The 12,215-nt window shown below is 34.2% G+C and overlaps 1 protein-coding gene across 1 annotated transcript in view; it reads right to left on the minus strand.

The window, feature by feature from the left end:
* The window catches only part of LOC149786028 (E3 ubiquitin-protein ligase rnf213-alpha-like), a 374,561-nt gene that overhangs the window by 71,751 nt on the left and 290,595 nt on the right, over positions 1–12,215 (minus strand). The window contains exons 72-75 of the mRNA XM_089978102.1: positions 7,664–7,780; positions 7,084–7,194; positions 6,520–6,573; positions 3,444–3,641 (exon numbers count right to left, since the gene is read on the minus strand). Of these exons, the coding sequence (XP_089834228.1) occupies positions 3,444–3,641; positions 6,520–6,573; positions 7,084–7,194; positions 7,664–7,780 (480 nt within the window). The remainder of the gene's footprint in view (positions 1–3,443; positions 3,642–6,519; positions 6,574–7,083; positions 7,195–7,663; positions 7,781–12,215) is intronic.

Here is a 12,215-nt window from a genome sequence, read left to right on the forward strand (position 1 = left end):
TTAATAGAAATCTGAAGCAGATTTTTTATTGGATGATTTTTATGTAGACATTTTAGGCAGCCTTTATTTAGATGGAAACCTTAGGTGGATTTTTATTTTCAGGTGGAAATTTCAGGTGAGATTTGTTTCAGGTAGAATTTTATTTCAGATGGAAATCTTTGATGGATTTTTTGGTTTAAGCGGAAGCTTAGGACAACAAATCTGCATATTTTGCCTAAAATTCTGCCAGAAATCCATCTAAAGTCTGCTTGAAATTTGCCTTAGCTTCTTTAAGTTTATGGTTTGGCAGAAAACACTTAAGAAACCCATCTGAAATCTGCCTCAAGTCCACCTGGAAAATTTTGTATGGGCCATTTATAAATCCGAAGCCAATTTATAGTTCAAGAAAGAAAAGGTGGGTCCAACCATCAGAGACCATGACAGCCCACAGTAATAATGCAGAATGCTGATAATCAAACTCTTTGTGTCATCACTATAAAGTTGTATACCAAACTTGGATTTAAATCCAATAACATTTATGGCAGTTACTGTAATAGAGAAAGGCAGGCAAGTCTGAAAATCAGGGGCCACAACAACACTAAAAGTTGATACAGCATGGTGAAAAACTAATTCAGCAACACTGATAATCAAACTATGTTAAAGTCTCATCAATATCATGCTGATTAATAATTAAAATTTGCCTGAAATAAAATAATAAAGAAGGGAGTTGTAAAGTAATTCTGCTATAACAAGCTTCATTATGAATTTGGTAATCTGTCAACTGATCAGACTAGAACCTTGTGATGAGCTATTTAGATGAATATGAGGTGAAAAAATTGTGTTGCATCAGAGTGGCTGCAAGAGGGCATTTTCAATGGCTCAAGGGTGGCCCCACCATTGTTATCTCTCATAACACATTGTGAACCAATCATTTTGTAGCTAATAGGATATGGTTTGGCAGGCCACATGTTTGAGACCCTTGTCCAATATAACCTGCAGTTGGGAGTACTGAGTATATTTTACACATTCCACTGATTGCTGGGGATAGGGCACATAATATGACTAGTTTCTCTGACACATTTGTAAATTACTTGAGTCATGCAGATATGCACATTTTTCTTTTGAGTCATTTTGTGCAGTGTTCTTTTCAGAAATGGAAGAAGTGGGGTCCAATGGCCCCTACTAAAGTCAAGATGTGTCATTATTAAAAAAATTCAAACACATATTATTATCACAGGCCCTTGCAACATGAATTTATTAATTTTTACAATAAATATTCACTTTTCCAGCATTATATATTCTGAATTAGTCATTGTTGAGTCACACTACAGCACTGTTGGCTGCAATTTATTTAAAGGAAATAGAAAATGTAGAAATATGTGCAATAGTCTGAAAAAGAATGATTGATTTAAAGCATACAATTATGGATAAGTGAATATTTATTGCAAAAATAAATCTAATGCCTGAGTACTTGTGATCAATACCAGCCTATCCTGTCACTAGCCTTCCATACTGGGATTTGATCCCTATGATCAAGTAACAATTCTCCTCTGGGTTTTATTTTGGACAGATTAGTCTACATTTTTTCCTCCTTGTACACTACTTAGGAGATATATGTAGGAATGCTTTTTGCTGCTGATTTCATATTCTCTTCTATCCATTTTCTGTTAATGATCAACCATGTTCTCTCAATTGGTGCCCAAGCTAATCCAAACAAACCAGAAATTTCCACCAGACAATGAAATTGATTGTCTTGTACTCTATTCATTATGCCTTGGGTGTGCTCAGTCCAGCTTAAATTCAATCATAACAATCTCTTTATCTTTATTTTCTAAGGTCTATTTATGTGCCCAACTCTAAACACAAAACTTACATCAAAGTAACCTACTTTTGGAAGATGGTATTGTTTTCAACAAGGTGCATCTTCATATCAAAACATATTCTTTTGTTACCAAAAATGCCCAAGAAACCAAAATGCAAAACTTTACTGAAGTGATTGAAAAAAGGCATTTACATCACACTGACCTCCTTTGGGTACAACTGTGTTACACTCACCAAATGCATCTATGTACCAAGTTGCATGAGTCTGTGGCATACATGTGAACCTTCTAGTAGGAAAAGTTCTCCTCCCAAGATGAGAGGTATCTTCTGTCCCTCAATGATATTACCTGGATACTCAAAATTTGTACCATTAAAAAAATTCCAGAATGGACATTTTTTAAATTATTATTTACATTAAAGACTTCTTGTGATCATGTGACCATGAACTGCTAATAACCTAAAATTACTCATTGGATTATAATGTGTGATCAATGGTAATTCAGAAAGGAGACACAAACGGATTATGGTTAGATTGGTCATTACTAAATCGCTCAGGTGGCAAAAAACAGGTTGCTTTGGTTTTGGTATTTTAATTTAGCGAGATATCACAATTGTCATTTTTGTCCATCTCCATGCTAAAAATTGGGTCAATGAAAATTCTCCTGATTTGAAATAAAAACTACATGACTAACTTTGGCTTATATCCTGATCTGTCCTAAGCTGACCTTTCTGTTCTGTAATATGTATCCTTGGGCAAAGGACACTCAAGAAACTGAAATTATGTAAACTAATGCAAAATGTAACCAAGGTGTGATTGACAGTTGGACAGATGGATAGACAATGGTAACACTATATGCCCCTTTCATGTGTGGTGGGGCATAGCAAAAAGAAACAAGTTTGCTGTGGACCACACATTATTTGCTTGCTCCATGTTTAGTAGTCCTCTATGCATATAAGTTTTGTGCAGAAACCATTTTTCTTCTTTCAGTCATAGTAACCATGACCTCTGAATTGATGGAAATATTCCCTACCCCAACTGTACATTCACAAACTATATTTTAGGTCAATTAATGTAGAACTAATGTTACTGTACTGAACCCAATTTTGTTCTTACGTCACAGTGACCTTGACTTTTGACCTTCTGATCACAATTCTATTGGCTTCTCCATGACCACAAGTGCATACCATTGACAAAGTTTGGTGAAGTATGTGATGTGGAATTAATGTTATTGTGCAGAAACCATTTCTATTTCTTTCTGTCACAGTGACTTTGAACTTTCAGCTTTTGACACTAAAATAGATGAAATTCTTCCATACACCAAGTCCAAGCCATCTGCAAGTTTGGTAACTAAAGATGGTGGATGACTTGTTACTGTTTGAAAATAAAATTGGTAAGAGACAGATGGATGAACAAACTGACCAATGGACATCATAATTTAATATATTCTTCTTTGTGGTGGGCATATCAAATAAATTAGAAATTAGTTAGAGCTAGATATTTACTCTAATATATGGAAAAACAAGTTACTTTAAGACAAGTTAATAATGATGCAGACTGAATTACATTGTTGGTACCGGTCTGTTGGTTGAGGGAAAGATGTGCACTGGTTATGAAACAATGCCTAAAGTAACAAGACTCTTACTGTCATGGTTTGAGGCTGTGTGGCCAATCTGACCAATGGCTGTACAAGAGTATGGTCTCCATGGAGGTTTCTGAGGACAAGGTCACAGTGCATTAGTAGACACAATACTCCCTGCTGTTTAAGGTCAGAACCTGGTATCACATTCAGGAAGAGAGACTGGACTCCATATGTATTCTGAAGTATCTTTTGTGCTATGTCCTGGAATTGTACATATGTATATAATAGTGTTTAACATCACATCAACATATGAATGGCTATATGGTGTCACTTGAAAGTAAAGATCTAAAATTGTAAAAGAATTGCACAAAAACTTTACGAAGATAAACTCTTCAAAACAAATATAAATAGAAAATACTACCAAGAATGAGATAAAAAGGTAAAGGCATTAAAGGTCTGTAAAAGGTATATAAAACAAAGAAAGAAGTCTAAAATCCTTAAAATATATGGTGCTATATCTTGAAAAGGGAAATTGTACTTATAAATAATCCCCAGACCAAGTGGGTCTTGGATGTAAGAAATTTTGATTTGAGGGCTCAAAGTGGTTGGATCCAAATAAGTTTGGGCATGAAGCTATACAAACTAGCATGTTACTGTCATGGTTTATTTATGTTCATTCTGTGCATTTTAAGTGTCTGAGCAGATTTAGTGTACCTGAGTAAGACCAGAAAATGAAAATCAGTTTTATTTTATTTATTTATCTTTTTCACTCCAATCAAGGACAGACACATTTCGATCTTAGCATTTTTATTTGAATATGAAACTTAAGAAAACAATATATCATTCCATCAAATAAAGCAATATATCATTCCATCAAACAAAACAGGCTCTTGAAAAGCACTGTAAGAATACCTACCAGAACATGATGCATCATCCATATCCGTGTGTTTACCAATAAGTATTTGTTTGATACAAATTATCTTACAATGTAGTTTTAATTTATCCAGATACTGAATTCAATTTTAATCACTGCCTTTAAAATGCTTTGCTTACTCATGTTTCATTTTCTGCAGTGTTTTGTCCAACTGTACCTATGTATTATGCTGTGTTTGCACATCTTGCAAATTGTGCTTGCTTTAATGATTCATCTGTTTTATGATATCAAAAAGCTCATTACAGCTTATATTGAATTGTTGTTTTAAATCATGCCAACCTTAAACAAATTTTATCTTATAAGAAAAACAACTACTAGTAAATGTTCTGAAGAAAAAAGGAGAGATATAGAGAGACTTTCCTTAACATCATCATACATGCCTTAAACTGTAGCCTGTATAAACAGCCCTGCTTAATGCTGATGCAAAACTGTTATCATGGGGCAGTTGATACAGTTAATTAAAACGTAAAGGCAATTAGAGATACTTAACCACTTTAGCACAAATTACTTAGTTGACTGACAATAACAATGGTAAATTTGTGTTGTGAATCTTTTCACCATTGCTGTGGGAGAACCCATTAAACTAATTTGCATAGGTAAAGTATATGAACTGGAATAACCCAATTTCTCTGAAGTTAAGTAAATCAAAGATATGCATGTTGAAAATATCTGTCACACTTAATTGCCTTGAATGAGAATGTTTATGCCATCTTTATTAATATATTATGTATGTATTAGCATTTAGCAGCACCTACACATAATAAAAACTACATGGTGACAAAACAAAAGTTATGAAAAGGTAAAAATGAGTAATTGTACATACACTCATGGAAGATAAATTTTTCAAAATAAATGTAAACAAGAAATACTACAAAATATGGCACTCACTTCCTGCTCACATTTGATCTGCTGACTGAATTAAATTCTCAACAAGAATATGCATGCAATATTCTAAATCTACAGTCGACTCCACTTAGCTGCACATCGGTTAACTGCACACTCCGGATAACTGCACGTAGTCATGCCGGTCCCATTTTTTCCCAATGCTTTTCAATGGGAACAAACTTCGGATAACTGCACTTCGCTTAAATGCACACTCCGGATAATAGCACGATAAATGTTCTGCCCGTGGCACATTATTCATTACAATATTACTCCGGTTAACTGCACAATGTATAGTCAGGATCAGTTATTGCCAGTCCACTGCTGTAGCGCTTCAAATAAGCCAACAATTAAGCCAGCAAATGCGACTTTGTAAATGACTGACATGTAAAGGACGCCATACATGTATATTCCCACCCACCAGTGAGCAATAGCATGGGAACAATCATATGTTGCAATAGATGACAGTCTTCAGACAGAAGGTGAAATCGATGACTCAGTAGAAAATGACGAAAGAAGTGATGATGATGACGCAGTAGATGACCAGGTTTCATCTAAAGTCACTATTCAGTCACTCCAGAATTTATGCAGATTCATGGAACAGAGAGAATGTGAGCTGTTTGAACCGTTTTACAAAATAGAGTCGGCAATTCACCAACTTATTAGTAAAACTTGTGCGCAGACATCAATTGCCGATTTCTTTCGGAAATCGTCGATTTCATTGTGTTTGATTTAACAATATTACGTTAGTGCTGTTCATTGTAGACTCTTGTTTCATTTAAATAAACGTTGAAGGAGTGGATTCTAATCATCTTTATACGTTATTCTTCACCTATATTCATGCTGTGCTGATTTAAAGCTGTACTGTACCATACTTCGGTTAACTGCACACTCCGTTTAACTGCACAGTCTCGTGACGGGCCTGAGGCTGTGCAGTTAACCGGAGTGACTGTACACATTAACAAACTATGAAGAAAAATGTCTTTACTACAAATCAAAGTGCTTTCTCTGTTTTTGTACTTAAACTTTCCTGCATAATAGGCTACTAGTATTTATGAGCAGAAGTCATGATCAAGTACAATGTATACTTAAAGATTTTGCTTAAATTCATTTCAAAACACAGTTATTAAAGAGATGAAACAAAAATTTATAAAAGAAACTAAAGCGACCGCCTTTCAGTATGTATTTTAGTAATGTCTATTCAAATGCGTTAAATATTTTAAATACTTATATTCAAGAGATAGATAGATAGAGAGATAGGTAGGTAGGTAGGTAGGTAGGCAATTCTTAACAGTGTGTCAACCCAAAGCTGACATGAATTACCTTGCTCTTCACAAACATGGCTGCTGAACAGAATTTATGCAGCATTTCAATGGCCTGAAGGATAAAAATATTTTATCAAGTTTTTATGTACATTCAAATCTTCACCATGAATTTGAAATTACTGAATTGCTTAATTCCATTAAGGTGTTGAATTTCTAACATAATTTCATGGCTACAGACAGAGGTATGGCATGTATAACCATCTTATGACATCACACAAAGTACTCATGTTGTCAAAAACATTATATTCTACTTCTAATACAAAAATATTTTCTTTTATAATGAATTTATTGAACAGACCTGTCTTGTAATTATGTAAAGATAATACTATATATAAAGTTTGTCAATAAAATATAATCAAATTTGCCTTTGATCAAAATAAATACACACACATCAGATATCATTAAACTAGTAAAGGTGTGCTGATGAAGGTACAATGTGTTGTGAAATATGCAAATTATTGAATGCATACAAAATTAAAAAATATATGCAGAAAAACTTCAAAAGTTTAGAAAAAATGCTCAAAATAATAAGTTACAGTTAATACATTTTTTAACAGTGTACCTTTGGTGTAACTTTACTTTTGTCCCTTTCATGTAATCTGGACATTGTAATTTCTCTATGTAGGGCAAGGCATAGCAGAATTTCCATCCTGTTTTCTGGCATCTTACTATCCTGTGGTCAAAAAATATAAAACAATTTAATGTTATATTTGGTGATGGGGGTGGGGGTGGGAGAGGCAAATGTTATTGTATCTTATCAAAATACTGGAATAACCCATGCTGCAAAGTTGGGCCAAAGTGCAGACACACTTCAAAATCATGTCAGCTGTGTATAGCAGCAATCCAGCCATGTTGAATGACCATATGAAATGAGTCCTGTTTAATTTTCAGTAATATTTCTTACATGGCACATATGCTCAAAATTATGAGTTTTTCTGGTTTGCTGGTTTTAGTGGCACTAAAAAATACACTGGCTATATTGTACTGAGGAAATCATGCCTTTTCCACAGACATGAATTTAAGCTTGACTCATTTTTATATTTGGCAAAGGAAGAGGTAACAATGAACAAAAGCATCATATGTACAATAATTACAATTAACTGTATTTATATGTCAGTTTTAAGGTAATATAATTTTTTTACCTTGACTGCCTTATCCAGTTGTTCAGTACCCTCTCCAAGCACCACTTTGGTCACAGCCTCTCTGATGTTAATGTAGTGGGGTCCACAAACAATATACCTGTCTGACACTTCTCTCACCTTCATAAAAATTATGATATTTGATATTGAAAAATGTACTGCTTTTATGACGATATCAGAATATTGTGCAGGATAAGAAAAAGAATGTCTACTATATCATGTCTGAGTCATAAACTTCATTATTATTTTTGGGGCCCCGAGTGGCCGAGTGGTCTAAAGCGCTCACTGTTCCAGATCACTGCCATCTCACCTCTGTCTGCATGGGTTTGAGTCCAAGGCTCGGCTAGCATGGGTACGTGGGAAAGCCTGCCAGTAGCTTCTTGTGGGTCGGTGGTTCTTCCCTGGGTTTTCCAGGGTTTTTCCTCCATCAGTTATACTGACCACCATGTATAGCCTATCTTGTGCTGAAAAATGGCGTTAAACCCTAGAACAACAAAATCATTATTATTTTCACTGATTACTGACTGACTTATCTAATGGCATTTGACTGCACATGGTTGTATAATACTGCCTAAAAAGCAAAAACAAAGACCCTAGGATTCTGCATCTCACTTGTGAATGGCATTACCATGACAGTTTTCTGCTTAGAAAAACCCTAGTTTACAAGGATACAAACTTCAGAGACCCATTTGTGATATAGCCAATCCTTAGAATAATACAGCAACTGATGTAGAAGATATGACTTTTAAAACTAGGATTCAGTGGAATATGCATCTCACTTATGAATGGCATTACTGTTATAGTTTTCTGCTTTAGCATGAGAGACAGAAAACCCTGTTGTACAACCAACATTGTACCCAAATTTTATCAGAATACAGCATCTGATGTAGAAGATATATGACTTAAACAAATGTGATTAAAAAAATTGAATACTGATGCCAAAACCACTGCTACTACCACCACCACATGAAACTTTATACCACTGTCTTGCCATAAAACAAGAAGCTCAAGTGGGACTTACACTGCTCACATGAATAACATTTGCTCAATATCCAAATGCAGCTGGCAAATATATCTGGGTCAGTATGCTGATTTCTGAAGAAATTTCTTGCAATGCTGTTGACTGTATATATTATTAAAACAACTGTTTCCAGGTTTCAACAGTTTCATATCTTCATACATATTCAATGGCACATCAACATTATCTGTCCAATATTGTGCCTTTAAGCCAAAATACTTTGTGTCAAAGCTGGTCATATTCTGTCTAGCAGTTTTAAAAACTAAAACTGTGTAAATATTGTTTTCACTTTTAGCAAAAGCTGAGCCATATTTGACGGCAGAATAGCATTTTTCCTATAAATGTGAAAGGCTTTCATGATAGGATTGTCAATTTCTATTAACCCTTTACCTCATAGAGCATAGTTACAAAGCAAATCATGCTATAAATAGAACACCTGTTACCTTGTCGACTCCATACGCATACGGTTGCCTGTGAACTGTTAAGCAATGTAGTGTATGTTATATTTAACAGCAATTTTAACCATCTTGCATTTTTGGTACACATCTATTATGTGTGGAAAAATTGAAGAGTAAAGTCCGATTGTTATAGCTGTTAATTATTTTTCACAGAAGAATTTTTTATGTGCTTTAAAATCTTGATAGAACTCATTCACCGTCATGTCAGTGAAACTGCGTGACCAACCATAGCTGCCATTTCTCATACTCGAAATTTACAAGTTTTTTGTCTGTGTCTACATCACTAAGTCATCTGAATTTGATAATTTATAAAAACTAATTGCTGCTTACATCAATATCAGAGCCTTTACCTAAGTTACTGAAGCTTTCATAAATGTGATTCTAATCGTGAAAACTTCGTAAATACTGAATTAAATCCGCGACCTCCATTTTGGAGAGTGGAGATTACGATCCAGTTACTTTAAATAGCAGATATCAACCAGAACATAAACAGTGACCACGTGATCTGACGTAATTGTCATTTGCAGAAATGAATGTAGTATCTAATAGGGGGTTTCCCTGAAGGTGGCGCTATGAAAACTGGCTTAAAATGGCTGATGTTTACAGCAGGCATCAAAATGGAGTAGAGGCGTCAAAAGGCACTTCCATGCGAATAGAGGTGTCCAAAGACGCTTGCATGAGTTAAAGGGTTAAGTGGCATCTTTTAAGTTTTTCTTTGTTAAGAAGCAGCAGCCATATTTAATAACAGATTGGCATCATTAGAACAAAGATCAAAGCTCATCATGTCAAAATGCTTTTAGTCAAATTTTGATTGAATTCTGTCTCCAGAGCATTCACAGGCTTAGCTAATCAGATGCAAAATTCACCTCATTAATACAAATGAATACCACACATATTCAAATAGTTCCAAGTTCTTGATGTTATAAACTTGCATATCAAATCTGATCCAAATCTTATAAGAAATATGACCTCTACAAATATGACAGAACCAAGACATGGAATTTGATCATTTAAAAATTCTGATCTGTAGATTGGATTCAAAATCAGTTGGATGATTCATCAACATAACTTTTGTACAGTTTTTGGGTCTGGACAAAAAAAAGTATACTTGCTACATAATTTGTATTCTATTCATGTTATAAAAAAACAGCAAGTTTTGCACACAGATTAAATTCTGATGGCAAACACTACAATAATAATTAACAACATTTAGTTTATTTTTATGTCAACAAAAAAGAAGAGCTGTATTTTGCATATCTCACTGCAAAGTTTTTTATATATATAAAATCCACAAGCATTATTAGTTTCCTTCACAAGTTTACTTTCTGGTGTCCATTATGACATTTACTGTTATCAACAAGTTTTATGTAACTTTAACCAGTTTATTAAATTGCTCTGCAAAAAGGACTCATGAATAGTCCTCTGCCACAAAATTGCAAACAAAGTCTCTGTGCTAGCTTAATATCCAATTTTCATCCAGTCTCAATCAAGACCTTTCAAGTGAATCACTGCTCCAATGCAACAGTATCTATAGTACAAGTTACACCAATTATTTCAGTAATGGGTGTCATTTTTCAGAATTTGATTCTACATATCTTTAAGTGGCAAGTATTCACTTCATTTGGATTCGTATACATCCATATTCCTTTGGAAGGTCATTATTTAGATGCCCCGAGAGGTGCATATGACAAAATCAATGTTAAAGTACATATGCATTTTTGGATGAAATGAACCTAAAGGTGTGATCCAGTACAATCCGGATTGAATGTCGCACACTGTGATGTCACAATAAAAGTTATGTATAATGATAAACAAATTTGTACTACCCTCGATCGTGATGATTCCACTCGATGCTCTTATTCTGACCCAAGTTTAGTACATGGCCACCATTGTACAAGTCCAAAGTGATAGATAATTTTCATCTCAAACCTTCTAGGTGACATTTAAGGTGCAGAGCATTCAATAATTAGGACTGAATAGACTTTGATTAAAGAAAATTAGTGTTAAATTTTAAAAAACAACTTATATTTAATTTAAAATGAGTAAATGTGCATATATGACCCATGTGATTTGTACTATAAATATGTCTGGTGATATAATTTCTTCCCCGCAGATATACCATCTTAAAATTCACTTGCATGAAAAACAATGCAAACTCTGGACCATTACTACTTGTCTGCACCCATTTAAACTCTGATTTCCAAGCACTGTTGAACTTGCTGTAATGTGACATAAACTGACCAAACAAAGATAAAAGCTTCTCTTAAATATTTCCTCTAACATCTTGGAAAACACAATAACTATGAGAAAAAAGACACAAAAATCAAAATACTTGACAAAGTGTCTGTATCAAAATAATTTTTGGGCCAGATTCTCCTTCTTATCTCATCTCCACCAAAGGTCAAGAATGTCATAGACTCAAGCAATTACACACTATCTTTGTGATTCATGAATGACTCATAATATGTCAACAGAACACAAAAAATAGGGTTTTTTTCAGTAAAAATATGTAATCTTAATTTTTAAATGCGGTAAATTTAACTATAAAACCGTATGAGCAGCATATGGCCTTTAAAATGATATTTCTGTCCTACCATCAGTACAATCACATGTATGAACACTCTGTTCACATGGTCATCCCACCAGATACAAAATCACCTCATTAATATGTGTATACATAAAATTATCTGAGGTATTGATGACATAAACTTAAATACCAATTCTGATCAAAATCTAACCAGATTCATGGCCTCTAGATTGTACACATGCTCAGCTGATTGAATAAAAACTAACTTCATTAAGATGAGTGAATGTTCCAAGTAACTAACTTATCTGAGGTTTTTGCTATAAGCTTACATACCAGTTCAGATCAGGGTTGAAGCCTCTAGTGTTCACAAGTAAGTATTGACATATGGATGTATGATGCATGCTGGACAATGGGCAAAATGCAATACTATAAGTTTCCTGGGCCTTTGACAAAGTGAGAAAAAACATTGAAAAAACCCTTGATGATGGGGGACATGCTTTCAAAACTGGTAAAATTCTGTTTTGCAGTTTTTAAGAAGAAGCTAAAAAGAGG

The sequence above is a fragment of the Sinohyriopsis cumingii genome, chromosome 12 (assembly GCF_028554795.1).
Source record: "Sinohyriopsis cumingii isolate HCF-2022 chromosome 12, ASM2855479v2, whole genome shotgun sequence".
Classification (NCBI taxonomy): Eukaryota; Metazoa; Mollusca; class Bivalvia; order Unionida; family Unionidae; genus Sinohyriopsis; species Sinohyriopsis cumingii.